General features: G+C 41.8%; 1 protein-coding gene and 1 long non-coding RNA gene across 4 annotated transcripts in view; one reads left to right on the forward strand and one right to left on the reverse strand.

Annotated features, from left to right (window-relative positions):
* Window positions 1–25,513, forward strand: part of RB1 (RB transcriptional corepressor 1) — a 150,521-nt gene that overhangs the window by 113,007 nt on the left and 12,001 nt on the right. For all 3 annotated transcript variants that reach the window (XM_006122970.5, XM_006122971.5, XM_075919037.2), the window contains 4 exons: window positions 20,273–20,391; window positions 22,938–23,083; window positions 23,921–24,066; window positions 24,822–24,926. In XM_006122970.5, coding sequence (XP_006123032.3) covers window positions 20,273–20,391; window positions 22,938–23,083; window positions 23,921–24,066; window positions 24,822–24,926 — 516 coding nt within the window. The remainder of the gene's footprint in view (window positions 1–20,272; window positions 20,392–22,937; window positions 23,084–23,920; window positions 24,067–24,821; window positions 24,927–25,513) is intronic.
* LOC102445424 (uncharacterized) overlaps window positions 1–25,513 on the reverse strand; it is a 187,820-nt gene that overhangs the window by 50,021 nt on the left and 112,286 nt on the right. The window lies entirely within an intron of this gene.

A 25,513-nucleotide genomic window follows, 5' to 3' on the forward strand; every position in this document is an offset into this window, starting at 1 on the left:
CTTTTCAATTTTACCAACATCTGTGCAGCACTTGTAGCTAAAGCACATCTTTTAACCTCATCCTTTTGTACAAATCCAGCTTCCTATGTACACACAATATTTTAATAAATACCAAGAAGACAAAGTGGTTGTATCTTGGAAAAGGGACAGTAGACAGAGAACTAAAATGCAGCCGTGGTGAAGTTGTAGAATAAGTTTCATACTACCATATCTTAAGAAAAACACAGAATAGGAATGTGACTGTGCGTGGCTTTCCGTTATATTTCGTAAGCAGGAGTTAAATCCCGCTGATGTTAAAATCAGGTTAACATCGTGCAAGTGCGGTCAGTATTGCAAGAGGCCTAAAGCATTTAATTGAGTGACTTGAAGTAATCAGGCAGGAAAACCTAATACAATAAGAACTATATGAAAGTAATAGGTTTACAATAATTTAATATTCCACTCCAATTATGATTTTTGTATCAGTTTTACATTGATTTTTCCACTGACTACAGTGGCGTTGCTCATGATATATTTGTATAACTGAAAACAGAACTGGGCACTCTATATACACTTGGAAAGAAAAAGAACACAACTCCACCTGAAACATAGTAATTTCCCTTCTACTTCATTTCAGAGGAACTGTATCTTGTGGTTTGTTTGCCTACTTGGCTTTGAGACGATGAGATGTTAGAATATGCAGAAGTGAAGAATATTTTTATTTCATATGCCTGAAACTGAGGGTACATCTAGACTGGCAGATTCCCAGGATACCTGAGGTATCCCAGAAAAACTCCGCCGCGTCCAAGCAGCGCATTTGCTCTTTCTTTTTGTGGAAGAGCAAACACTCTCTTTCAGGGAGCCCTGTATACCTCGTTCTACAAGGAATAAGGGCTCCTCCAAAAGAGAAGGATTTCCGCCATTTGGCCCCATCTAGACAGGGCCAAATGGAGGAAAAACCTCTTCTGGAAAAGCAATTGGAAAAAGCTATGCAACTTGCAGAGTACAACTTGCATAGCTTTTTCCAATAAGAGTGTAGTCTAGACCTAGTCTGAGTTGATCTGAAAATGATCAGTTCTTCCTTATCCATTGTCAGTGGCCTTGAATGTTAAAATTTGAAGGTCATCTTGGGTTTCATTTGCTGCTTTTCCAGTTATTTAAAATTCCTCTCATTTGAAGAAAAATATAAGTATCTAAATATCCTCTACATAGGATATCTGTGTATTTTAGGTGGATTTTTTTAAGGTGTGTCTGTTAACTTTTGTAGAGATTTAGTAATAGGATCTTTAGATCCTGGAAACAAATGGTAAAAGTTTCGTGCATATAGAAAAGGTGGGAAGGTATTTTTTCCAAACTTTTATTTTTTATGAGACAGGAGTTTTAGTTTTTATTGTTGAGTACATCACATCTGTATGTTGATCATTATTATTGGACATCAGGTTTATGACAACATATTAAAATAGAACACAGCGGGAAATTAGGATTAAAAATATATCATTTACCATTTATCTAAAACTTATTGTCCATTTTAAATAGTAGGGGGTATATTTTCTATATTTCTAACATTCTCAGAGCTACTTATTTTGAGACTTTTATACTCTGGGTTTTGGGAGACTACAGTGAAAGGTTAAAAAGAGGCTGCTCCAGTGTTAAAGATATGTTAGATAAACACTTCCAACCATGAACATCTTAAAGCCCACACCCATGGGCTTAGTCAGTGGAATGTGAGTTTGACATAATTGCATGCAAAAATATAATTACAACATATGTACTAGTGAGGCACAGCATTGATGGAATTTTACCAAAATCATATTTTTTTAAAACCACTGCTCAATATCCTTTTAGTTTGACAAATCTAAAAAAGGACATTGTAAAATTGAAAACTAGAGCTGGTTGAAATTTTTCTGACAGAAAACTCTTCCATCAGAAAATGCCATTTCATTAAAATCTTAAGACTTCCTTGGGATGAAATGTTGTTAAAAATATTGAAGGAAAAAAGTTAATATAGTCAAAACAGATTTTTTTATTTTGAAATTGTATATTATAAAAATCATATAGAGAGAGAGAATGGTACATTTCAATTGATCCAAAACAATTTTTAAAACATTTGTTCACAGAAATATTTTGCTTTTGTATTTGGAATGAATATTAATTTCAAAATGTCAATATTTCATGAGGAACAGAAGTTGAAAGTGGTGTACTTTTATTTTTACAAGTAGAACCTACACTATCTATAACTGAAAGGGATTAGAAAAACAAGATATATTCTGGTTTTTTTTTTAAATTTCATATCACTTATTCTTTGCTTTCAGGAGAACTCACGTGGTCTTTTTGTTGTTTGTTTACTTTTGGCATTTCATTCAATTTGGACTACGAAAATAGACTAGTCAGTTTCAGTTTTAATCCTCTCCAGTTGTCGTCTATTAGCTGGATCTGGTGCTGCAATATTTGATTGCTAGTAGCAGCATTAATGAAGCTGAAAATTGAGGGGATAGAAGGCATTGTGTTTGCACAGAGATAGGAATTATAGGAGGCAGCCCAAGTATGATAGTTTTACTCGCAAATCAGCACCTTCCACCATCCCCACTTTAAAACAGCAAGGAGCAGAAAATCCTATAAAGGTATTAAGTCTTTTTAGGACATGCCATTTAAAAGCTGCTTCATCCAGAAAATCACTTATTTAGTCAATTAAAATAAAGTAAGTTGACAGTATCCTAAGAATACTATCAACTTAATTTAGGCTGAAAAAGAAAGGGTGCTGTAAACACAATTTTTAGAAAAATCATTGCAATGTTTCTGTGATATCTTCAGACAAACTAATTAAAAACAATTTTTTTTTTGGATGTGAATGCTTTAGTTTTTAAACCGTAATGCAGTTACCATGTGCTAGTGCATGACAACTGGAGAAACAAAACTGAAACTGACCAGTGTATTTTTATTGTACAAATTGAATGCAATGTAAAAAATAAACATAGATAGCAAAAAGCATATAGCAGATTTTTAAAAATAAAATTTTAATATTTAAAAGATGGTGCTAATAAGACAGAATATCTCTGTAAAATGTTCTGGATTTGATGAATCTGCATTTCATTGGGCAATTCCTGACCAGTTTACTCAAGAGGATAAATGCAAAAGTAGGGAATCTGCTGTGATATTTTCAGAAACCAAAATTACAATAACTTTATTTTCTCTCTTATGGACAGAATTTACAAACTTGGATAATCTAAAATTGGACTCCTAAATTCCTATTTTGGCATCTGAATAAAAGTAGCCAAACTTTCAAGGATGCTAAGCACCTGCAAAAGCAGGGAGGAGTCCTGTGGCACCTTATAGACTAACTGAAGTGTTGGAGCATAAGCTTTCCTGGGCAAAGACCCAGTTCGTCAGATGCATGTCCCACGAAAGCTTACTAACACTTCGGTTAGTCTATAAGGTGCTACAGGACTCCTCACCGCTTTTGCAGATTCAAACTAACACGGCTACCCCTCTGATTCTTACGCACCTGCAGTTTCCATAGGATTCACAAGTGCTTGACATTTCTAATAATCAGGCTAATTTTGTTTGAGATTATTTTTAAGCATCCTGTGCTTGATCATTTTTGGCCTTTAAATTTGGCATCGTAGACTGATCTCCACAGTGTCCGACTGTTCAGGCAACTAGTGAAATTTGCTAATACAGGTTGAAGCTCTTAAATCCAAGACTCTCTGGTCTGGCAGAATCAGTGGTCCAACAGGATCAAGGATATTGCTGGACTATGAAGCCCCAGCACCCAGGAATCTGAGCCAGTCAGGGAGTCTAGCCAAGGGGAGCCCTACCATCAGACTGGTGAGCCCCATCCCCGGAGAGCCCCAGCCAGCTGGAGGCAGTGTGCTGAGCCCAAGCTATGAAGCAGCAGGGTTGGAGCTCAGTGTCAGTGGGGCTGGAGCGGAGCCAGCCAAAGGGAGGGGCAGTGTCCTGGGAGGCTGGTGGCAGTGGATTTCTCCTGATCCAACAAATTCCCTCATTTGAGACCAGTCAGGTCCTGAGGGTGCCAGACCAGGGAGGTACAACCGGTAGCTGGATCAAATTTTATAATAAGAGAACACTAAAATGGGATAAAGTTCAATTGTAAACAATAAGGATCAGTTATGCCATCGTTGTACAGCAACATTACACAGCTGTGGAATTACCATGTTTTCCTCTTCGTTTATCAGATAATTCAGAATGACAAAGCTTAATTATTTGCAGATATTCTTTCTACTATCTTCCTGAAAGGTGAGGCTAATTAGAATTATATGAGCAAATATCCAATTTAAATAGGTCATTACATATAGAATTACTTGCAATAATTGTTTTGAAGGCCTTCAAGGTAGCCAAATATTTGTGTATTAGTTTAGTTCATTCACTTATTTAAGAAAGTATATATACTCTCAGCTGTTTTAAAGAAAAATATTATATGCTGTGTTCCTGTAGTCTAAGTTGCCTGACATGCATGGTTCTTGATCTGAACGCCTGTTTGAAAAGGGCACCTGGTGGCTCTGATCAGAATTGCTGGCAGGGCCATTTAAAGTTCCGTCAGCCATGTGTGGGATTAAGGTGGGTTAGTCCCTACCTGTCCTGGCTCTGCACTGTGACCTGGAAGTAACCAGCAGGTCCAGTTCCTACGTGGAAGGGTCAGGGGTCTCCAGCACTGCCCCGCCCTGAGCACTGGCTCTGCACTCCTGTTAGCTGGGAGCTGAGGGAGCGGTGCCTGCAAGTGAGAGCCATATGTGGAGCTTCCTGACCCCTTCACTTAGGAGCCAGACCTGCTGGCAGCGTCTGGGGTGCAGCATGGATAGGCAGGGAGCCTGTCTTAGCCCCACTGCACTGCTGACCAGAATCCACCCAAGGTAAGCCCAAGCCCCAGGCCCTTTCCCATCCCTCTGCTCCCCCCCCCCCAAAATTTAGAGCACCGTCTTGCAGCCCAAGTCCCTCATCCCTGGCATCTCCTCAGACACCACTCCCCACCCTTCTGCTACCTCAACCTAGAGTCACCTTCCATACCCTGCACCCCTCATCCTTGGACCCAGCCATAGGCACTGGAAAAGGAGGTGCTGTTGCATTTCCAAACTGGTTACCATCATATACAGTGTTTACAGTTTGGTTCAAGGGCTTTCAGCTCCCCTACTATACAAATTCTTCCAGCACCTTTGCCCCACCCAAGAGTCCACACCCACAGCTATCACCCCCTCTTGTACCCTAGTCTTCTGCCTCAACCCACAGCCCCTTCCACACTCTGAATCCCTCAGCCCCAGTCTGGCATGCCCTTCGGTACCCCAGACTCCTCATTCTCAACCCTACCCTACAGCCTGCACCTCCATCCAGAACCCTCATCCTCTTCCACCCCCAATCTCCTTGACTAGACCTCTCCAGCACTCTGAACTCCTTGTTTCTGCCCCACCCCAGAACCCTTACCCCCAGTTGAATCCCTTGCCACCTCCTGTGCCCCACACCTCAATCCCAGCCCAGTGATGGTTAGTGCAGGCGGGGGGCAATGAGAATGACCTGGATGAGGGGATGGATTGCACCCTCAGCAAGTTTGCAGATGACACTAAGCTAGGGGGAGAGGTAGATACGCTTACACACAGTTTAAGCTGGCAACTGTATTGTTGCTATGTTAGTCCCAAGGTAGTAGAAACACAGGGTGGGTGAGGAAATACATTTTCTTGGACCAACTTTTATGGGTGTAAGGGGTAGCCGAGTTAGTCTGTAACAGGAAAAACTTTAAAAAAAAGAAGTCTATAACCACTAAATAATTAAAAGAGGCTGATAAGAACCATTAGTTTGCACAGGAAAGGAAGAGTACTAACACCAGATTCTACACAGACATCAGGAACCTCCATTGGTTGGTTGGTGCGAGCCATCTGATATCGCAATTTAGACCATTTGCATGAAAGTTAAACTTGAGAATGAAGTGGAGTTCCAATCTTTCTCTGTGTATTTGTCTTGTGGAACTGGTCTGAAACAAAACAGCAACTTGTAGATTCCTTAATGAATGTCCAGGGAGGTTTAAGTGTTCCCCAACAGGTTTTTGTGTGTTGCCTTTTCGGATATCTGATTTGTGTCCATTAATTCTTTCCCATAGAGACTATCCAGTTTGTACAATATATATTGCAGTGGGGCATTGCTGGCATTTGATAGTGTAGATCACATTACTGGAAGTTCAGTTAAATGAGCCTCTCTGATCTGGTGACTGATGTGGTTGGGTGCAGTGATGAAATCACTTGTATAGATGTGTGGGCAAAGTTTGCACTGGGGTTGATTGCAGAGGTTGGTTCCTCTGCTGGCACTCCAGCCCTTCCCACTCCCCTGCAGGGCTGGTGCACACAAAATCTACTAGCTTCAGCCTTCCCATAGGCTCTGATGTACAAGGGGAATATGGGGAGTGTCTTTCTGCTCTTCAGTTGGGGGTCACGTCAGTGAGGGGTTGTTTTTTTTGCTTCTTGTGTATGGCCCCCAACTGATTTTTCTGTGGATCTGCGGACCCAGACCCAAAAAAGGGTCCCCACCCCTGCTTAAGTACTTCACAGCATGCTTCAGTAATGAACAAGATTCCTTTAGCCTTCTTGAAAATCCAGGATTCCCTAACTCAGATTTCAGTATACACTATTTTTGACTCTGTTACTTGCTAGAGAATGAAGATTAGTATAATCCTTCCATTCTGTGGTATTTCTCAAATCTTTGTAAGATGAACAGCTAATGCTGATTCATGATAAAACACAAATTCTAGCAATGACTCTAGGGTTGGGTTATAGAATTATGGTTTATGTCTAACCCAGCAGATTATAAGAGTAGATTGACTGTAGGGTCCTACTGTTCAGTGAGCTAAACTAGTGGGTTTTCCCTCACAGATTGGAGCCAGTGAATTTGTAAGTGGGAGAAAGGTTGACGGGTCAACTTTTTTGCAGAATTTTTTAAAGAGGAGCAATAGTAACATCCCAGAGAGAATTATAAATTGGGAGTGCAATGAAGAAAAATGTACTTGGCATATGTTAAAATAAATTTTAATTAATATTTTCTAATGTAAATCAAATGTGTATGAACTAAGGAATATATTAAGAAATTAAGGTTTTTTTCATGTCAAGATCAGAGTATTTATTTCTCTAATTCTTAAATTTTGCTCTGCAATGTTAAGAACACAGTTCTGCAAAAAATCTCACTGCCTATATCTTAAAATGTCTTGTTCATCTTCAGAGAAGATGGATTAACATTGTTACTGGTGAAGATATTTTTTCATGCCTTTTTGGTTAACCTAATTCTGACTGATTTGCCGCCTCCAGCTGTCATGGAGTATTTTATCTTCATTGTTGAGTAACTACTTGCAAGGTAAAATTTGATTAACTGCAGACACATTGTGGAACTCTTGTCAGCAAACAGCTCTGAAGCCACACAGATGTTTCTACTTTGATAGCTAATCAGAACATGATGACCAGATTTTTGCCTGCCTTAAGCAAATACTTGGTTAGTTGAGATAAATAAGCTTGACACACTCAGTAATATGTCAAGACACAAAAGTGTTAAAATCAGAACAAGGGCTTTGAAGAAAGAAAGGAGTAGATGGATAAAATATATTACTACTGGAAACTTTGCCAGTATCTTTAATTTTTTTCTTTCTCTTATTTCCATACAATTTTTAGACTGAAATACTTTTAAAAGCAAATAACAATAATAAAGTTTTCATAAAATGCTTTTTGTATTTTTTCCTTCCAAGCCTTGATATAGTACTATGCAACAACTTATTTCCGGAGGCTGGACTTCACTCTAGTATTTTTCTATTTTAGACAATATGAAGCATTTTTATGATGTATTTATATTCTGGACTTTAGAGTCAGGAAGCATGGGAGGAATTAGCTATTAAATATTTAGTATTTAAATAGTGTAATTTTTAATATCCTTACCCCACATTAGGAAAGCAGATTGCTTTCCTGTTTCTAGAATTAAGCCCTCCCACCAGCTCCTGTATTTCCAATGCAACCCAGAAAATTCATGTTGACAAAACCCAGAAAGCGTTTGTTCACATTGTAACATGACAGAAGTCGCGACAAATGCCAGGTTTGACAACAAAAAGCTTCTACTTCCACAAGGGACTTTTGTCTCCCTCCCTCCCTTTATTGTCGACAATCATGTAGTGTGCAGTAAAGTAGTTTTTTTTTATCAAGCTTATTGAACTCCAACATGTTTCCCACAATGCCTGATTAGGCATACTGGCCAGTGCTTTGAACTCTGCTGCTTTGCAGCCACATAAAGGGAGAGAGTAGCTCTCATTCAGGTGTCCTTGCTCCACAGTTCAGGGGCCAGCTCAGCATACAGTTCAGGAAGGTTGGTTTGCACATGTGAAAGGTCCGTAGCCACTGGTCTTCATCCCACACCTACATGACAGTGTAATCCCACCATTCAGTGCTGATTTTCCTAGCCCAAAAGCGATACACTACTGTGTACAGCTGATCTGAGACAGCCCAGTGCAATGCCACTTCGCTTCTGTCCCTGTCACTCACATGGTCATCCTCAACTACTTAGTCCTATCCTATTAATTGCATAAATAGCTCTGCTGCAATGTGTGATGTCCTAAGCACATTGAATACAGCATAGGAGAGAAGTCTGGAATCCATGATTTCTCAAAGCAGGTAGGTGCTGGAAGTTTGCCGTAAGGACTATCATACAAGTGGTGTGAAAGTAAGCCAGAAGCGCAGGGAGGGCTGGGAAGCAAAGAGGGTGGCTGATGGGATGTCTTTTGTGTTCCCAAAATGCCTAGCACTATGTTGAGCACTCCCACAGTGCTTGGTATCCCCTTCAGTTGCTAAGCACTGTAGGATGTTGATCCACTTTGCTTTGCTCTTTTTGTTGACAGGGAGCTAAGATGTGGCCATGAAAAATCAATGAGTGGCAGAAAAAGAGATTTGGCCATTTTTCAGTTTTGACAACTTTTGCATGTTGACAGCACTTTCTTCACCAAATCTTTCCACTGTAGACATAGCCTTAGAAATGAAAAACACCTGTGATTGAAGTGATGTTACACAGCAGGGCACTTTAACTCAGCATTTCCCAAACTATGGGCTGCGGGAAAAAAATACCAGGCCTCAGTATGCCTGGCGGCTGCGGGCAGGGCTGGCCTTAGGCCAATTTGGTCGAATCGGGACCCGCGCCCTTAAACACGGAAGTGCTGGCGAGTTATAGAGCTGGGGGCCCTTCTCCACCAATATGTGAAGCTGGGTCTCCTCCCCCGGCTCTGCCTGGAGCGGGCCCTGGCCAGTCCCTGCCGTGCGCAGCGGCTCCTCGCCGGCTGCTGCTGCCCATGTGTGGCGTTGCACGTGGGCGGGGAGGATGCCCGGGCATGACGTGACATCACGGCCCAGGATTTTAAAACTCCTCGGAGGCAGATTGCGGGGCTGCCTCCGGGTTCGGCCTCCGGGGCCTGAGAGTAGACTCCGGCCCCGCAACATGGAAGGCAGAAGGCAGGGAATGGGCTTGTGCAGCGGCGGCGGGAGAGGAGAGGAGAGGAGGCGGCGGGGGGGGGGGAAGGGAAGGGGCTTGGGCGGAGGTGGGAGGGGCTTGGGCAGAGGGGGAGGGGTGGAAGGAGAAGGGGCTTGGGAGGGGAAGACACCAAGGGACAGGGTGCAGAAGACACAAATGCCAGGGGGCCAAGTGCAGACAATGAGGGAAAGGGCAGGAGGGAAGGTGTCAGTGGGAGAAGGGACAGGGTGATGCTGGGAGAGGAGAGGAGAGGAGAAAGGCATTGGGTGCTAGAGGGGGAGGTGCTGGGAGAAGGCTTGAAAGAAGGGGTGGGCATGAGAAAGGTGGGGATGGAGCAAGTCATGTATGAGGGCACAGAGGGGCATGAGCGGAATGGGGGCAGAGAGTGGTGGGGGGTGGGAATCAGGGAAAAAGGGGCAGGGGCAATAAGGGAAGGGGTTGGCACCAGGAGAGTACAGGGCCAAGGGAAGGTGCAGGTTCCAGGGGATTATGGGGTGAAGCAGAAGGGCAGACACCTGCAGGGGAGAGACCAGCACCAGAAGAGAGAGGCAGGACAGGTGCGTAGAGGGAGGTATTAGAAGAGGGGTAGCTCACATGATCAGAGTGGGGCTACTGGAGGAGTGGGCATAGGGGGAAGAGAAGGGCTGGTGGAGGGGGGCAGGTTGCAGGAGGAGAAGAGCAGGAGTCAGGACAGCAGAGGAGGGTGAGGAGTTGGGGAGCAGCAGGCATCAGGGGAGATGATGGAGCAAGGAGAGGAGACATGGCAGCAGAGAGAAAAGGGTAAAGGTTTATAAAATATTTATTAATAACTTGGTATGCTGCCTACGGCCAGTTTGTTTGTGCCCTGCGGTACAGTTTGGGTTTATGTGGGGATCAACATGTGGCCGGTGAGTGGGAGCCGAAACAAAAAAGGAGTCAGTGTAATGACCTTCTGTTGATGTGTTTTAGTTGTTAAATTCTTGGACTGTCATTGCTCGTGAAAAGTGCTGTCACATGGGTAGAAATCGGGTAAATATTGAATTTTATTAATATCAGCAGAACTGACTTAAATGGGGCCTGTGTGTTGTGTAGTCTTGCCTTAATCTTTGTATTCATGCCTGTCAGTGTGAGAGAAGATATTCGTATATATTTGCTTGCATATGCAACCACGCTTAAGTTGAGGCCCTCAGCATGTTCTGTAAATATCAGTGTGGCCACTGGGGCTTCCAAAGTTGAGTTGCCCTCGCTCATCCCTGACAGGTGTCTATCTAACCTGGTCTTAAATATCTTCAGTGTTGGAGATTCCGCAATCTCACTAGGCCAGTGTTTCTCAAACTATGGGCTGTGGCCCGGTACAGGGGAGTGGGACTGACCCAGCCATATGTAGATCTCGGGGCGCTGCCTCTCTTTCCCTCTCCTCCCCCCACAAAGCACGAGTTAGTCCAGCACAGGGATTCTCTTGTCCCCCCACACACACATACACCCTCAAGTAGTTGCGAACTGGCTAGTTGGTAGACACACTCATGGGCTACGTCTAGACTGGCCACATAAGACGTATGCATGCAAAGCAGGCAAGTCAGAATAGGGAAATCCGCGGGGGATTTAAATAAACATGTCCGCCACTTTTTTTCCGGCTTGGGGAAAAGCCGAAAAAAGCATCTAGACTGGCGCGATCCTCCTCCTGAAGGTAGGAATAAGAGATCCTCCGGAAAAGGGCTTTATTCCGGAGGATCGCGCCAGTCTAGACGCTTTTTTCCGGCTTTTCCCCAAGCCGGAAAAAAAGCGGCAGACATGTTTATTTAAATCCCGCGGGGGATATTTAAATCCCCCGCGGATTTCCCTATTCCAAAGTTAGAAATTAGCATGCCTCTTCCGGAGAAGGGGCCAGTCTAGACGTAGCCATGCAGTCTGAGCACATTTACCAGCCAGGCAGTTCAAAACTACAAACGGATACATCTAGTAATAATAAAACTTACCTAATGAGAAAATACCAGACATGTTATATGTCTGGTATTTTCTCAGTTTGTTTTTTATGTGTTTATATTTTTGGGCTGCAAAAAACAGTACTGAAAAAAAGGGTTCCAGCTAAAGTAAAAAGTTTGGGAAACCCTCGTCTAACCAGCTTTCTGTCTGGCTAACAGTCCATTTATCCAATCCATATTCCTTAACTTGCTGGCAAGAATATTGTGGGTGACCATATCAAGCTTTGCTAAAGCTGGCACTGGGGGTATTGGGAGGACAAGAAACAATTTATTTGAATAGTCATCATTTGATTAATGAATATGCAAATGAACATTACCAGTCCTCCAAAAGTTCGTGAGTGGATTTACTGGTCCTCGTGTCAAAAAGTTTGGGAACCCCTACTTTAACCAAAACTCTAAACAGAAAGAGTTGCCATATACAGCCAGTACCCGAAGCAAAATACTCTTAAGTGCTTTTTAATTAGAAAGATAAACACACAGTCAGTTTTTTAAACAGTTAAAATTAGATTTTTTTAGTATTGCACCAGTGTTTTTTGGGTACACACATGGTTCAAAAAACGAGTTCAGGTGTTGCCACTTATCTTAAGATGCAGTGAAATACCGTATACTTGAAAATAGAGTAACACACTGAATCTAGAAGAATTTATTTTTTCATGTAGCTTGATTGGCTTGTTCTTTAAGTACTGTAATTATTGCTATGTATTGCTTCTTTACAGTCTATTTTCAAGTCTCTTTAGTCATTATCATATCCAAGAGTCATGGTTCAAATTGGGTAAGGTACTGTGTACTTACGGAGGTGGCTTTTTTGTTTTTGCTCCGAGAAACTATTGATAGGAACTTAGGTTGTATCTTCTGAAGTCTGGAGCCTCTTGGCTTTAATTTAAAACAAAACAATACTTGTGAGACTTGCACAGTTTGGCTATGTCTACACTGGTGGCTTCTTGCGCAAGAACATCTTGCGCAAGTGTTCTTGTGCAAGAAGTCTTGCACAAGAAAATGTCCACACTGCCATGTGTGAGCTGTGCTTTTGCGCAAGAGCGCCCATGGCAGTGTGGATGCTCTTTTGCGCAAGAAAGCTCTGATGGCCATTTTAGCCATAGGGCTTTCTTGCGCAAGAAATCCCTGCCAAGCGTCCACACTGCCCTCTTGCACAAGAGCTCCTGCGCAAGAGGGCATACACTTGTTAAAAAAGAGCGTAGCTCTTGCGCAAGGAGCTCTCTCTTACCATGCCGTACTGTAAATTTACTTGCGCAAGAGCGGGCAGGCAGTGTGGACGCTTTGCAGATTCTTGCGCAAGAATGGCTGTTGACATAGCCCTGTTGTTGTATAGATTATTTTCCAGATTCTTTCTGATGGGAGAAGAGATCTATTTTTTCTGAGTTCCATTTAATTGTAGGCACTAAATATTAACTTTTTAGTCACTGGGAATGACTTTTCTTTTTGCTAAAGGCTATTGTAAAAGGTGTTATTAGGTCCTAAACCAAAAAAGTCTATATAACAGCGATAGGGACATTCACAGCCATTTATTAGAACATGTGCTCAGAAATAGTGTTGAATGGCTTTTAAAAACTGGTTGAACATAGCTTAAACACACAGTTGATGAATCTATATTAGCTTGAAATTCTTTTTTTTTTTAAGTTCTTTAGGGATTTAATTTGTCCTCATTAAAATCAGTTTAGGAAGAGGCACAACAACAATTGTTTTTCTTTTAATTTATTCTTGTGGAAGGTTAGTTTACATGTAAAGAGCTACAGAGCAGCTGAGTCATTAGCTAAGTTGTTTGCAGAATGTTATCACCAGTTTGTTTAATATCTTTGAGCGAGCCCCGTTAGTGGTTACCACTTAGAACTAAAGTCACTATCCTTGCATTAAAGGTCTATAACATAGCTCTGTAGTTAATGTTTACATCTGCAACAAACAAATAGTTTTGAAATGTGAAAACAGTTTAGATTCCCTATTCCATGAATGCCAGAAACAGCACGTAGTATTTCATATATCTGGTTTTTTAGTTGTAGCAACTCTGACTTTTCTTATCAATTTACTTTTTCTACAGAAAAGCTCTTACCAAAGTTTCTTAGTGCTGCCTATAAATGTTTGGTTTCACTGTGCTAATGTTGCTATTCTTTTATCGCCTTGTTTCTCAGATGTTGTGAGGCTGGATATGAGGGATGTGAACTTGTAAACGTGTACATGGTTAACCAGTGAGCCTGGGCTCATCCGTTAACCTTCATGGTTACAACCCCCCACATGCTGCTTTCTCTGATACAGAGTAGGGAAGTTAACTATTCAATTACATAACTGTGTAACTACATGAAATCTTAGCAGTTACACAACTATTCGATTTTCCCCAGAGGCAGTGCCAGCAGCTAGTGTACTCCTGGCCCCACTCCCAGGGAACCCCTTGCCATCCAGCGCTGCTGTTTCTGTATCGGAGGCAGCAGCCATCTTTCTATCCATCTTACCGTCCATTTATCCAATCCACATTCTCTTAACTTGCTGACAAGAATATTGTGGGAGACCGTATCAAAAGCCTTGCTAAAGTCAAGATATATCACATCCACTGACTTTCCCATGTCCACAGAGCCACTTACCTCATCATAAAAGCTAATCAGATTGGTCAGGCACAACTTGCCCTTTGTGAATTCATGCTGACTCTTCCTGATCACTTTCCTCTCTTCCAAGTGCCTCAAAATGGATTCCTTAAGGATCCCTTCCATGATTTTTCCAGGAACGAAGGTAAGACTGACCGGCCTATAATTCCCTGGATTGTCCTTCTTCCCTTTTTTGAAGATGGGCACTACATTTGCCTTTTTCCAATCATCCGAGATCTCTCCCGATCTCCACAATTTTTCAAAGATAATGGCCAAAAGCTCCTCAATGACATTTGCCAACTCCCTCAGTACCCTACGATGCATTAAGTCTGGACCCATGGATTTGTGTATATTTAAATAGTTCCTAACCTGTTCTTTCCCTACCAAGGGCTGTCCATCTTCATCCCATCTTTTGTCACTTAACACATTAGTCCGGAAGCCGACCCTGCCTGTGAATACAGAGGCAAAGAAAGCATTGAGTACTTCAGCTTTCCCCACATCATCTGTCACGAAGTTACCTCCTTCATCAGTAGGGGCCCCACACCCTCTCTGATCAGCTTCTTCTTGTTAACATGCCTGTAGAAACCTTTCTTGTTATCCTTCACATCCTTAGCCAGTCGCAATTCCAATTGCGCTTTTACCTTCCTGATAACCCCCCAGCATTCTCAAACTATACATTTATACCCCTCTCTGGTCATTTGTCCAAGTTTCCTCTTTTTATATGCTTCCTTTTTGTGCTTAAGTTCACCAAGGATTTCCCCTGTAAGCCAGTCTGGTCTCCTACCATGTTTGCCTCTCTTGCTACGCATCAGGATGGTTTCTTTCTGTGCCTTCAATAAGGCTTCTTTAAAATACTGCCAGCTGTCCTGGACTCCTTTCCCCTTCATGTTAGCATCCCAGGGGATTCTGCCCATCAGGTCTCTGAGGGAGTCAAAATCTGCTTTTCTGAAGTCCTAGGTATGTATTTTACTACTCTCTTTTCTTCCTTTGGTCAGGATCCTGAAATCTACCATCTCATGATCACTGTTTCCAAGATTGTTACCCACCTCTACTTCCCCTATTAGTTCCTCCCTGTTTGTGAGCAGAAGGTCAAGCTGCGCATGGCCCCTGGTCAGATCCTGCAGCACTTGTACCAAGAAGTTATCCCCAGCATTCTCCCAAAACTTCCTGGATTGTCTGTGTACTGCTGTATTGGTCTCCAAACAGATGTCAGGGTGATTAAAGTCCCCCACGAGAACCAGGGCCTGCAATCTGGAAGCTTCTCTCAGTTGTCCAAAGAAAGCCTCATCTACCTGATTCGGTGGCCTGTAGTAGACACCAACCACAACATCACTGCTGTTGTTTGCACCTCTAAACTTAACCCATAGACTCTCAACAGGTTTTTCTCCCTCTGTATACTGTAGTTCTTACATATAGTGCAACTCCTCCTCCACCACCACCACCACCACCACCACCACCAGCTAAACTCAACAGTGATAAAAGCAGGCATTGCTCTGCTGGAGTTAAACTGTGGATGTAGCAGAAATTAGTGATTTTTCACTTTTGTACAGCAGATACGATTTGATATTTGGATTTTAAAAATATGAAAGACTTCTCTGGTCTAGTGTGAACTAATGAGCAATCATAATTATTTCTGCTCCTTTTTTCCCTGTTTTTTCTTAACCCATCTGCCAGTCTTATCTTCCAGTAGAAGAGATTAAAATTCTTAATAGGACAGACTCCCACACAGCATAATAATTGTATTCTGTTTTTGAAATTAATATTGTGTTAATGTTAAACGGGGGAGATCAAGTTGCAGTATTATTCTCACACATCATTAAAGTACAAAAAACTTGCCCTGTTAAATAAACAAGCAATATATACATTTTTAATTAAAGAATTAAAACAAATGAAAATGCATTAACATCTGAATGAAATCCTCCACACTGCTTTTATTACTTTTCTTTTCCCTGAAACCATGCAGAAAGCAAGATCGAATAAGATAATTTTTCATGGACGCAACAGAGGTACTGATTTAAATAGGAAGGATATAGCCAACTCCTGTTCACTTCTGACTGTACAGTCACTAAACTTGGCTTGAAGACTGGCAGATATTAAATCAGTGAAACTGTGGTGAGGTCTAGCCAGTAGGTTGGGAAATTATGATCCTTAATCTTCAATACTTTTATGGGATTTGTTGCCTAGTTTTGAAGAATGAAGTTATCATTGGGTTAATCAGGCTTTTGGCAGGCCTAAATTGTTATACCATTCTGAATAGTAGTGGCTTTTCTGTTAAGGTAAAATGTTTCTCAGATTTATTTGTTCTTACTCTGAGCCTCACACAGAGTCAAAAATACTTAATTCCTTTGGACAAATAACGCAAAAGAAGATCAAGCATTGTTGTTATTGGTGGATTATGAAATTAAAACAGGCATCTAGTCCTCAAGAATGCAATTATGAATTGTGTATATCTGGTTCAGAAAGCTACTGATACTTGAAGGATATTTGAATTTTGGATGCATGCTTTTGTGAAAGTTTTTTTCTTAAAACTCAGTTTCTAAACTCAGCAATTGCCATGGCAGCAAAATCTAGTGTTTAGAATTGGGGGGAAGGGAGGGAGGAGGGAGGACAACTGAGAATCACATTTTGTCTCTGTTCCTGAATTTGCATGGATTGCCGTGTATACTTCAACTAATCAGTGGTTCTAGAAAATGACTCCCTTTCTACTTCAAAGAGGGGCTGTATTACTCATCCAAGTTAGCAGTTTAAGATCCTCAAAAGAAATGCAGTGTTATATTATTTTATCAGAATTTGTACTATGATTGCTTCTCATGACATCAGTCTCATTTTTGAATGAATGACTATATTTACTCAGGCATTTTAAAAAAGTAGGAGCAAAAAACTGTTCATGTGGGGGGAAAGGCCACTGATCTGAAATACAGGCAGTCCCCGACTTACGCGGATCCGACTGATGTCGGATCTGCACTTATGAACGGGGCTTTTCTTGCCCCAGAGCTCACGGGCGGCGGGTCGCCGCCCGTGTCCTCCGGGGCGAAAAAAGCTTCTCCCGGTCTCCCTGGTCTACTGGGGGGGTCCAGCAAAGCCGCTGGACCCCCCCAGCAGACCAGGGACACCCGAGCAAAGCCGCCGCCTGGGCGGCTTTGCTCGTTTGCCCGGGAGCAAAGCCGCCCAGGCAGCGGGACCCCTGCCGCCTGGGCGGCTTTGCTCCTGTCCCCCTGGTCTGCTGGGGGGGGGGGTCCAGCGGCTTTGCTGGACCCCCCCAGCAGACCAGGGGGACAGGAGGAAAGCCGCACAGGCGGCATCCCGCCGCCTGCGCGGCTTTGCTCGGGGGCAAAGGAGCAAAGCCACACGGGCGGCGGGATCCCTCCGCCTATGTGGCTTTGCTCAGGTCTCCCTGGCGTGCTGGGGGGGGACTCCCCCCAGCACCCCAGGGAGACAGGAGCAAAGCCTCACGGGCAGCGGGGTCCCTCTGCCTGTGCGGCTTTGCTCGGGTCTCCCTGGTCTGCTGGGGGGAGGGGGCGTAGCTAGTGCACCCCCCCAGCAGACCAGGCTTTTGTTGCGGGACGCCTCGGGTAGAGCAGCTGGGGTGCTGCCGGATTGGTCCTGTGGGAACCTACCGGGCAGCGCCCAGCTGTTCTGTCCCAGGCTCCAGATTCAGCAGCTGTTGAAACTGATCAGGCTGATTCCAGGAAGCTGGGGGCAGAGCAACTCTGCCTCCGGCTTCCTGTAGTCAGCCCCTGGTCAGTTTCAGTGGCAGCAGCTGAATCTGGAGCCAGTTCCGACTTACATACAAATTCAACTTAAGAACAAACCTATAGTCCCTATCTTGTACGTAACCCGGGCACTGCCTGTACTGCTTAAAAGCATTATAGCATCTCAGAGCTAATGTGAGTAATTACCTTACAAACAGAAGTCACTTAGATAAGCCTTATCAATAGATAAAACTGGGTACAAAGTTCTTTTTTTAAGCAGTGATTACTCCAGCTGAAACTTGTGAATAATGACCTCAGTTTTTGTTCATTCAAGAAGTCTTTAGTTTTAAATAGTATTTTTATTATTATAGTCTTGTTAAGACTTAGTGCTTGCCCTATATTCAGTGGCTTATACCTTAGCTCAAAAAATGGAGGGAAGAAAAGTAGGAGAAAATCAGCCTACTTGGAAAAAACCCAGAACGCCTGCTTCTATGTGCTTTATCACCAGACATGCTCTCATTATGCTGAAATTTCGTCTTCCTCTTTTCTGCTTTCCTTCTCTCTCTCAGATCTCTCTATCCCCAGACTAGTACTTTGCCCTAACAATTTTTTAGTCAAGAATAGTATTTTGGTCATCATAGATATTCAAAATCTGAACTGAATGGGTACATTAATCTCCCCTTTCGTTAGGTAATAAAACTGTAGTTACACATGTTAAGGAAACCGAGGAAGCTTGAAAAATTAATGACTAATTGCTCAAGAAAGGGACTTAGCCTTCTTCAAGAGACAGGAGCAGCACTGACACAGGAGGGGCTGTTGAGAGGAACTGGGGTGTGAAGTAAGTGGGAGAGTGGGAAGCTGAGATAGAAGTTGTCTGTCTGGACATGTGTTGGAGTTTTGAAAATAATAGCCAAGCAAATCATGCAGTCAAGTAAATACTTGTGGTTACTGAGAAGTTATGCAAAGCAGCTCCCATCAGCTAGCCAGCCTGCAGGTACTTGTGTAACTGAGAAATAACTGCAGTCATCAACCAGAAGCTGTACATTATTTCTCTGCTAGGGCTGAAACAGTGCTGATATTGCCAAAAATCACTTCTTGGAAATCATGAGAGTGTAAGAAAAATAAATGTTGGGTTCTTTTTGTCGTCAGATTTTTAAACCTGCAGGATTCATGTTTTCACATTCTTCTCCATAACCATGAGGACCAGAATCTTTTTTTAATGAAAATTCAGATTCTCATGGAGTTACATGACTCAAGGAGCTGAGGGCTTGAGAAAACATCCTGAATATCTTGAGATTTACAATAAAATCTCAAAAGTTTGCAACTCTGCAATTCCCATGCAGAATAATAGAGCTGTAAGCAAAAGTGAATACCAGTGTTAGAAGTATTCTGCCTTTGTGCCAGAAAGGTGCAGCTGTTTTTACCTGGCTAATAATGCCTTTTCACCTCAATACACAACTGAACACCACACAAATAGATAAATCTTTCTTCTCCCCATTATTCCTGATTTGATATTGTTGGCTGGGTTTTGGTGTCACATGATTGCTAAGCAGGAGAGCCCTGTTGAAAAAGACTTAAACAAAAAGTCCAATAATTCAGTATTTTCCAGACTTGTTTAGTGCTATGGTGTGAAGCAAGAATGTGTTTCATGCATTTTTATATAGTTCTGCCAGAAGTTTCACAGAGAAGCTGTGAAGAACCAGCTATTGATGATGACAGTGAGGATCATTGTGTAACCCCTCCAGTTCACTGATCCAGTATGAGTTTGTTCAAGATAGGGGAAGTCTGCCTTGCAACTTTTTACACAACTTTGGGAGACTGGACTTGAGGTTCCTTTCTGTTCTCTGTATTGTGTGCCACAGACCCACTTGGACCACCATGAACAGGCTTTATTTTGTAAAGAACATAAAACAGAATTGTAGCTCAGTAGACGTCTGCCTCTCTGCTTGCAGCCTCCGTGCTCTCAGCTCAGTTGGTGCTGAGACCCTGGGGGAAAGAGGGTACATTCTGGGAGAAACCAGGAAGTTCTACCAACATGCCACAGTTTGTACACCACAACTTGTGGTTCCCAAGACTGCTGTTGAAACAAACGTACAATTGCTTCAGCCATCTTCTCCACTTCACGTCTGCCCTCCTTGCACTGCCCTTCCCCATCACTTCCCAGTTATCTTTGTTTTGTTCTTAGCAGGGTTCAGACATCCTCCTTAGCTAAAAGTACCAATAATCAACCTACAATCTAAAGGGAGATTTTAAGCACCTTTGAACTGCAGTCTGATGCTTTTGGTCTTTCTTTTTTTACATAGTAGCTGTAGTAAGCCAGGCAACACTGGAACTGGAACAGAACCAGTCAAAAAAGGTGGAGGAGCACAAGTCCATCATACTGGCTTTTAATGTCCTTAATCTGCTAATTGAAGCCATTGCCAAAGGAAGGGTGCAGAGTGAACACTAGAAATAAATAAAAACACAGAGCTTTGAGCCAGGACCACAATTGTTGGTCTGACTCTTATCAGATGGTCAGTTTCCCGTGTTAACGTTCTGTTACTATGACTTCCTCTTTTAGGATTCACCTCTGTTTGATCTTATCAAGCAGTCCAAGGATCGAGAAGGTCAAGCTGATCAACCTGAGCCCACATGTACTCTTAATTTGCCTCTTCAGCATAATCACACTGCTGCAGATCTGTAAGTACAGTGCATGCTTGAAGTTTAGTGTTATGTGGAGTTAATTTCTTCCACAATATTTTATTACCATTTGTTTGTATACTGCATTTTTCCTAGTTAGACTTGATACTAAAGTTATGTTGACTTGTGCTTTACATTTGCTGGAACTCATAGTAAAGACAGGCCATCCTCAACCAAACTTTATCTTTTCTCAAACCCCATTGACTCTGGGGAGACTCAGGGTGCTTTCAGCCCTCATAAACTATTGCCCTGATAGGACAAAAGTGTCTTCAAGTTCTAATGCACTAACTTCTGCAGAGGGCTCCATCTCCTGCATTACATCTACCTCTTATTGGCTCCATCAGCAGTGCCATTTACATGCGATTCCGATGATTCTCAGTCTGAGAGCTCCGATGTTCAGCACAATCCACTGCTTCTGTTCTGGAAATATGACTACCAGAGAGTTCCAGTGGCTTCATGGCAATTTCCTCCTTTGCCTCACCCAGGAAGCGCTCATCAGTGCTTTCCATCCTCTAGTGGAAGGGCATTACAATTTTTCATAGCATTGTAGGACTACGGGGGGCCTTGAAAGGTCATCTAGTCCAGTCCTCCATACTCACTGCAGGATTAAGTATTATGTAGACCATCCCTGACAAGTGGTTATCTAATCTGCTCTTAAAAATCTCCAATGGTGGTATAATGGGCTGAGGTCACTCCTTGGGGGTGATTCCCAGAGTGCTGACAAAGCTACTGACACTCACCTTCCTGCTCTCTAGGGCTCCTCATCATCCCTTATTCTGCTGGCCAGCTCCCTGGTCTCCCTCAGCCCAGGCACAAAGCTGAGATCTATGCCCCCCCCCCCCAAAAGCAATACAGACACTGAAGCTCTTCACATCCAAGGAAAATGCAGTTTAGGGCCCAGCTGCCTGGGATACCACTCCGCAAATGGGATCAGAACCCCAAATGAATTATTTAGGTAAGCCCCCTTTAACAATGAAAGGGGAAATGTACACACTGATTGCCCCTCCCATAACAGTTATTTACATTGGGCTTGGTAGTAAATAAAAGTGATTTTATTAAGTATAAGCAGTAGGATTTAAGTGATAACTGAGAACAGTCAGAGCAAAGTAGTTGAGACTTAAAATAACAGAAAATGCTTAGCTAATTCTACACTAAAATCTCAGTACAAACTTACTACAGACTCACCCTAAAACTGTTTCTTTTCCAGCTAAGCCTTCCAAACCAGGGGTGTTCCTCACCCTGGGTCTTTGGTTCCTTCCCTTGGGTATGTCCAGCCAGCCCAAAGACAAAACTTGCTAGCTTCCTGTTGTATTTAAAAATTCCCTTTGGGCAGGAATTCTGTTTCTACATTCTACCCTTCTTGTTGGGGTAGACCTGTGATTTCCTCAGCCCCAACCACTGCTAAGACTTAAGGACAAAAGGATACTTGCATATGATTGTCCAGACATGGGAAATACCCTGGATGGCTTTCCATTTACACATGTAAAATCATAAAGCATTCCATACTCCATATGTCTAACTTTACACACAAGAATGATCATACACCAAAATAAGATATACTGATCCAGCAGATTAAGACATTAAGATTGATGGGTTGCATGGAGCAATTTATCCAAAGCATATATATTTGTATCCAAAAGTCCATTTAATAAAGCATGGGTGGGGAGTCTGTCACAAGTGGAGATTCCACAACCTCTTCCAGTGCTTAGCTACCCAGACAGTTGAGTTTTTCCTGATGTCCAACCTAAACTTCCTTTACTGCAATTTAAGCCCAGTGCTTCTTGCTCTATCCTCAGAGGAAAAGGAGAACAATTTTTCCTCTCCTCTTCATAACTACCTTTTATGTACTCGTAAACTGTTATCATACCCCCTCTTTTTGTCAGAGGTCATGTTTTCTGGACCTTTAATAATTTTTGTTGCTCTTTTCTGCACTTTTTCAAATCTGTCCACATCTTTCTCAAATGAGGTGCTGAGAAAAGGACACAATACTCCAGTTGAGGTCTAATCAGCATGGAATAAAGTAGAAGAATTATTTCTTCAACTGCTGTCCCTGTGGATGCTCCACTTCAGGTGCTAATGTGTCCTCCCGTTGACTATTGGAGACCTTTTCTTTCAGTGCCCTGCCACACCACACATGCACAGTGATGCTCTGTTATTTTGTTGGTGTCCGTTGACTGTGCATGCAATGTGACCCTTCAGTTCTTTCTCTAACATACTCGGCAGCAGATGGCACTCTTCGCAGTCACTCTTCTTTTGACCTGAAATGACAAAATAGTTTTACCTCAGTTTTCCCCAGTCTGATCCTGCTGTCCTTCCTGGCATTAGGCTCCAGGGCTCTGTGGTCCACAGATATTGCTGAACCACAGAGTACTGGTTTTCAGAGGTGCAATCTGTTTTAGGAATGACTGTTTCAATGGAGGCTTTTCCCTTCTAGCAAGAGGAATGGAAAAGCATGTATGTGGATTTTGTGTATATATCTTTTCTTCATTTATTTTCTGTTTTGAAGTGTCATTCTTTTATTTCAGTATTTTTATTTGTACATGCAGATATCTTTCTCCTGTGAGATCTCCTAAGAAGAAAGGATCCACAGTTTCCTTAAATCCCACTCCTGTTATAGATGCTCAGCCTGTTTTGGGAATCCAAACTCAGAAACCACAGAAATCTACCTCCCTTTCACTATTTTACAAAAAAGGTTTGTTGATCATGTTAACAAGAGAGAGCTATGTAGAACACGTATATGTAGAAACTGCAGACTAACCTTTTATCATTTACTCCTTATTTTTATGGAAGTCAAAACCTCTCAAAAATATATCAAGAAACTGTAATAAACACACTGTACAAACTATCAATTTTCATTAAGAAAATCATTAAGGCACCCTGAACAAGTTTGGTATTAGATAAGTCTTAGTACATATAATGTAATCTAAAAGTAAAATTAATTTATAAGCAGACAGACTTGTGCAGTCTCACGTCAATTCAGGCTTGAAGCTATTGTAATATGATGATTGCAAAATTTAATCTAATTAAATGTAATTACCAGAATGTTAATTTTTATAAAAAATTCATATAAATCAAGGAAATATTGGCACAACATCATCATGTTCTGTACAGACCCATACTAATCTCCTGAAACAAAATAAGCAAGCTAAGATAAGAAAATCCCACCCCTCTTAATGAAATAACCTTGTCTACCAAGTCAAATTTGTTATGAATTTGCAATGGCCATGAATAATGCCAATACATTGAAACCTTCAGTGTAGCATTAATACAATAACAGATTGCAAATTGAATTCGCTTCACCAAATGTCTTCTGGCATATGGCTTCTGACATCATAGGTCATTACTAAATACTAAATCTGAGACTTCCTATGCTAAAAGCATGAACCATTCCTACTTGAGTAAAAAGAGAAACTCTACCCATTAGGAGAAGCCTTTCTCTGATGCAGAAATTAAAGGCAGCCACTCTGAACAGTGGCCTATACAAGTTTCTGTATTACCAATGTGATTAATTTTCTTCTCTTCTTTCAAGTATATCGACTGGCATATCTTCGATTAAATACTCTATGCTTTCGGCTTCTGTCTGATCATCTTGAACTAGAACACTTGATCTGGACCCTTTTCCAGCACACATTGCAAAATGAGTATGAACTTATGAGAGACAGGCACTTAGACCAGGTAATATAAAACATTGAGAAATTCCAGACTCTCTTATTATTCCTTCTCTTTAAATGTTGCTTTTCAATTTAATTGTTAAATTCTAGTATGAGGTTTTTATTTCCCAAAGAGGCATATTATTTAAAGCAGAATTTAGTTTAATATAATGAACTGATATATTTAAGTAGTCCTTGATTTATCTTTAAATACTGAAAGTTATTTATGTTGTAATAGCCAAGACATAGATAGCATGCACCATTTTTTTAAAGGCCTTTGACTAGTAGAAAGTAAAGGCTGAAGTTTACTTGTAAATACATTAATTTTGCCTATGGAAAACCATGTTAACTGATCCACGTTTTTTGTGTCTACCCTAAAATTTCAGCTTCCCACTATATCTAACTGTGAACTTGAAAAATTACCTTTTTTGTTTAGTTAACTTTTTTGCAAAAAGAAGGGGACATTTGTATGCCCTTTTTGTTTTTTTCCTCCAAGGATTGGGATGGGATGGAGTGTCGTGCAGATAATTGATTTAGCTCAGTATAGGAAACATAGAGCTACTGATATTCTCCTTCATTTCCTAGTAACCATGGTTAAAATCCTGACTTCACTGAAGTCAATGGCAAAACTCTCATTGATCCCCATGGGGCCGGCTTGCACCCATGTCAACAGAAAAACATGTAAGAACGTAGAATATAGGGGTAGAGGGGAAGGTTCTTTCTTAATCTAAAATGTAACATTTGTTGCATTTCTGATGCTTCTTGTTGTTTCTTTAATAGATCATGATGTGTTCCATGTATGGCATATGCAAAGTAAAAAACATAGATCTTAGGTTTAAAATCATTGTTACAGCCTACAAAGAGCTCACCAATACAAATCAAGAGGTATGTCAAATCTTTTAGTAGTAGTCATCCATGAAAATGGTAATAATGTTGGTCATCTTAAAGTCAGGTGGAATTTCTTTGCAGGTCTAGATTTTATTGAGGAGTTGACAAAGTTTGTGCAGGAGCATTGTTCTACCAGCTTTTAATAACCTTATCTGAGATGCTGTCCAGGTCTTGTGCCTTGTGAATTTTTGTTTGGGTGATAGCATGCTGACTTCCTCAGAAGATGGGAGGATCAGCAAGGTATTCCATTACTGAGCATTGTGTAATAGACATAATAATGTCTTCAGAGACCATGGGATTTGCGGTTTAGAAGACTCGTATAATGTTCCTTCCAGTGTGGTTTAATTACTACATTGTCCTTGAGGAGGGTGAAGCCAGGGGTTGGACCTTTCAAGATTGACTCATATATAGCTTTTGTGCTAGCAAGAAGTTTCTCATGTCATCCTAGTCTACAACTCTGGATCTCAGAAGCCTTCTCTTCCCATCATTTACTTTTGATGTCATGTAGCCTCCATTGGGCTTTGGCTCGGAGCAGACGATAAGCTTCGTGTTTTTGTTGGTTAGTGGAACCATTTTTTCAGTTT

The sequence above is a fragment of the Pelodiscus sinensis genome, chromosome 1, assembly GCF_052426305.1.
Source record: "Pelodiscus sinensis isolate ZL-2025 chromosome 1, ASM5242630v1, whole genome shotgun sequence".
In the NCBI taxonomy this organism is placed as follows: Eukaryota; Metazoa; Chordata; order Testudines; family Trionychidae; genus Pelodiscus; species Pelodiscus sinensis.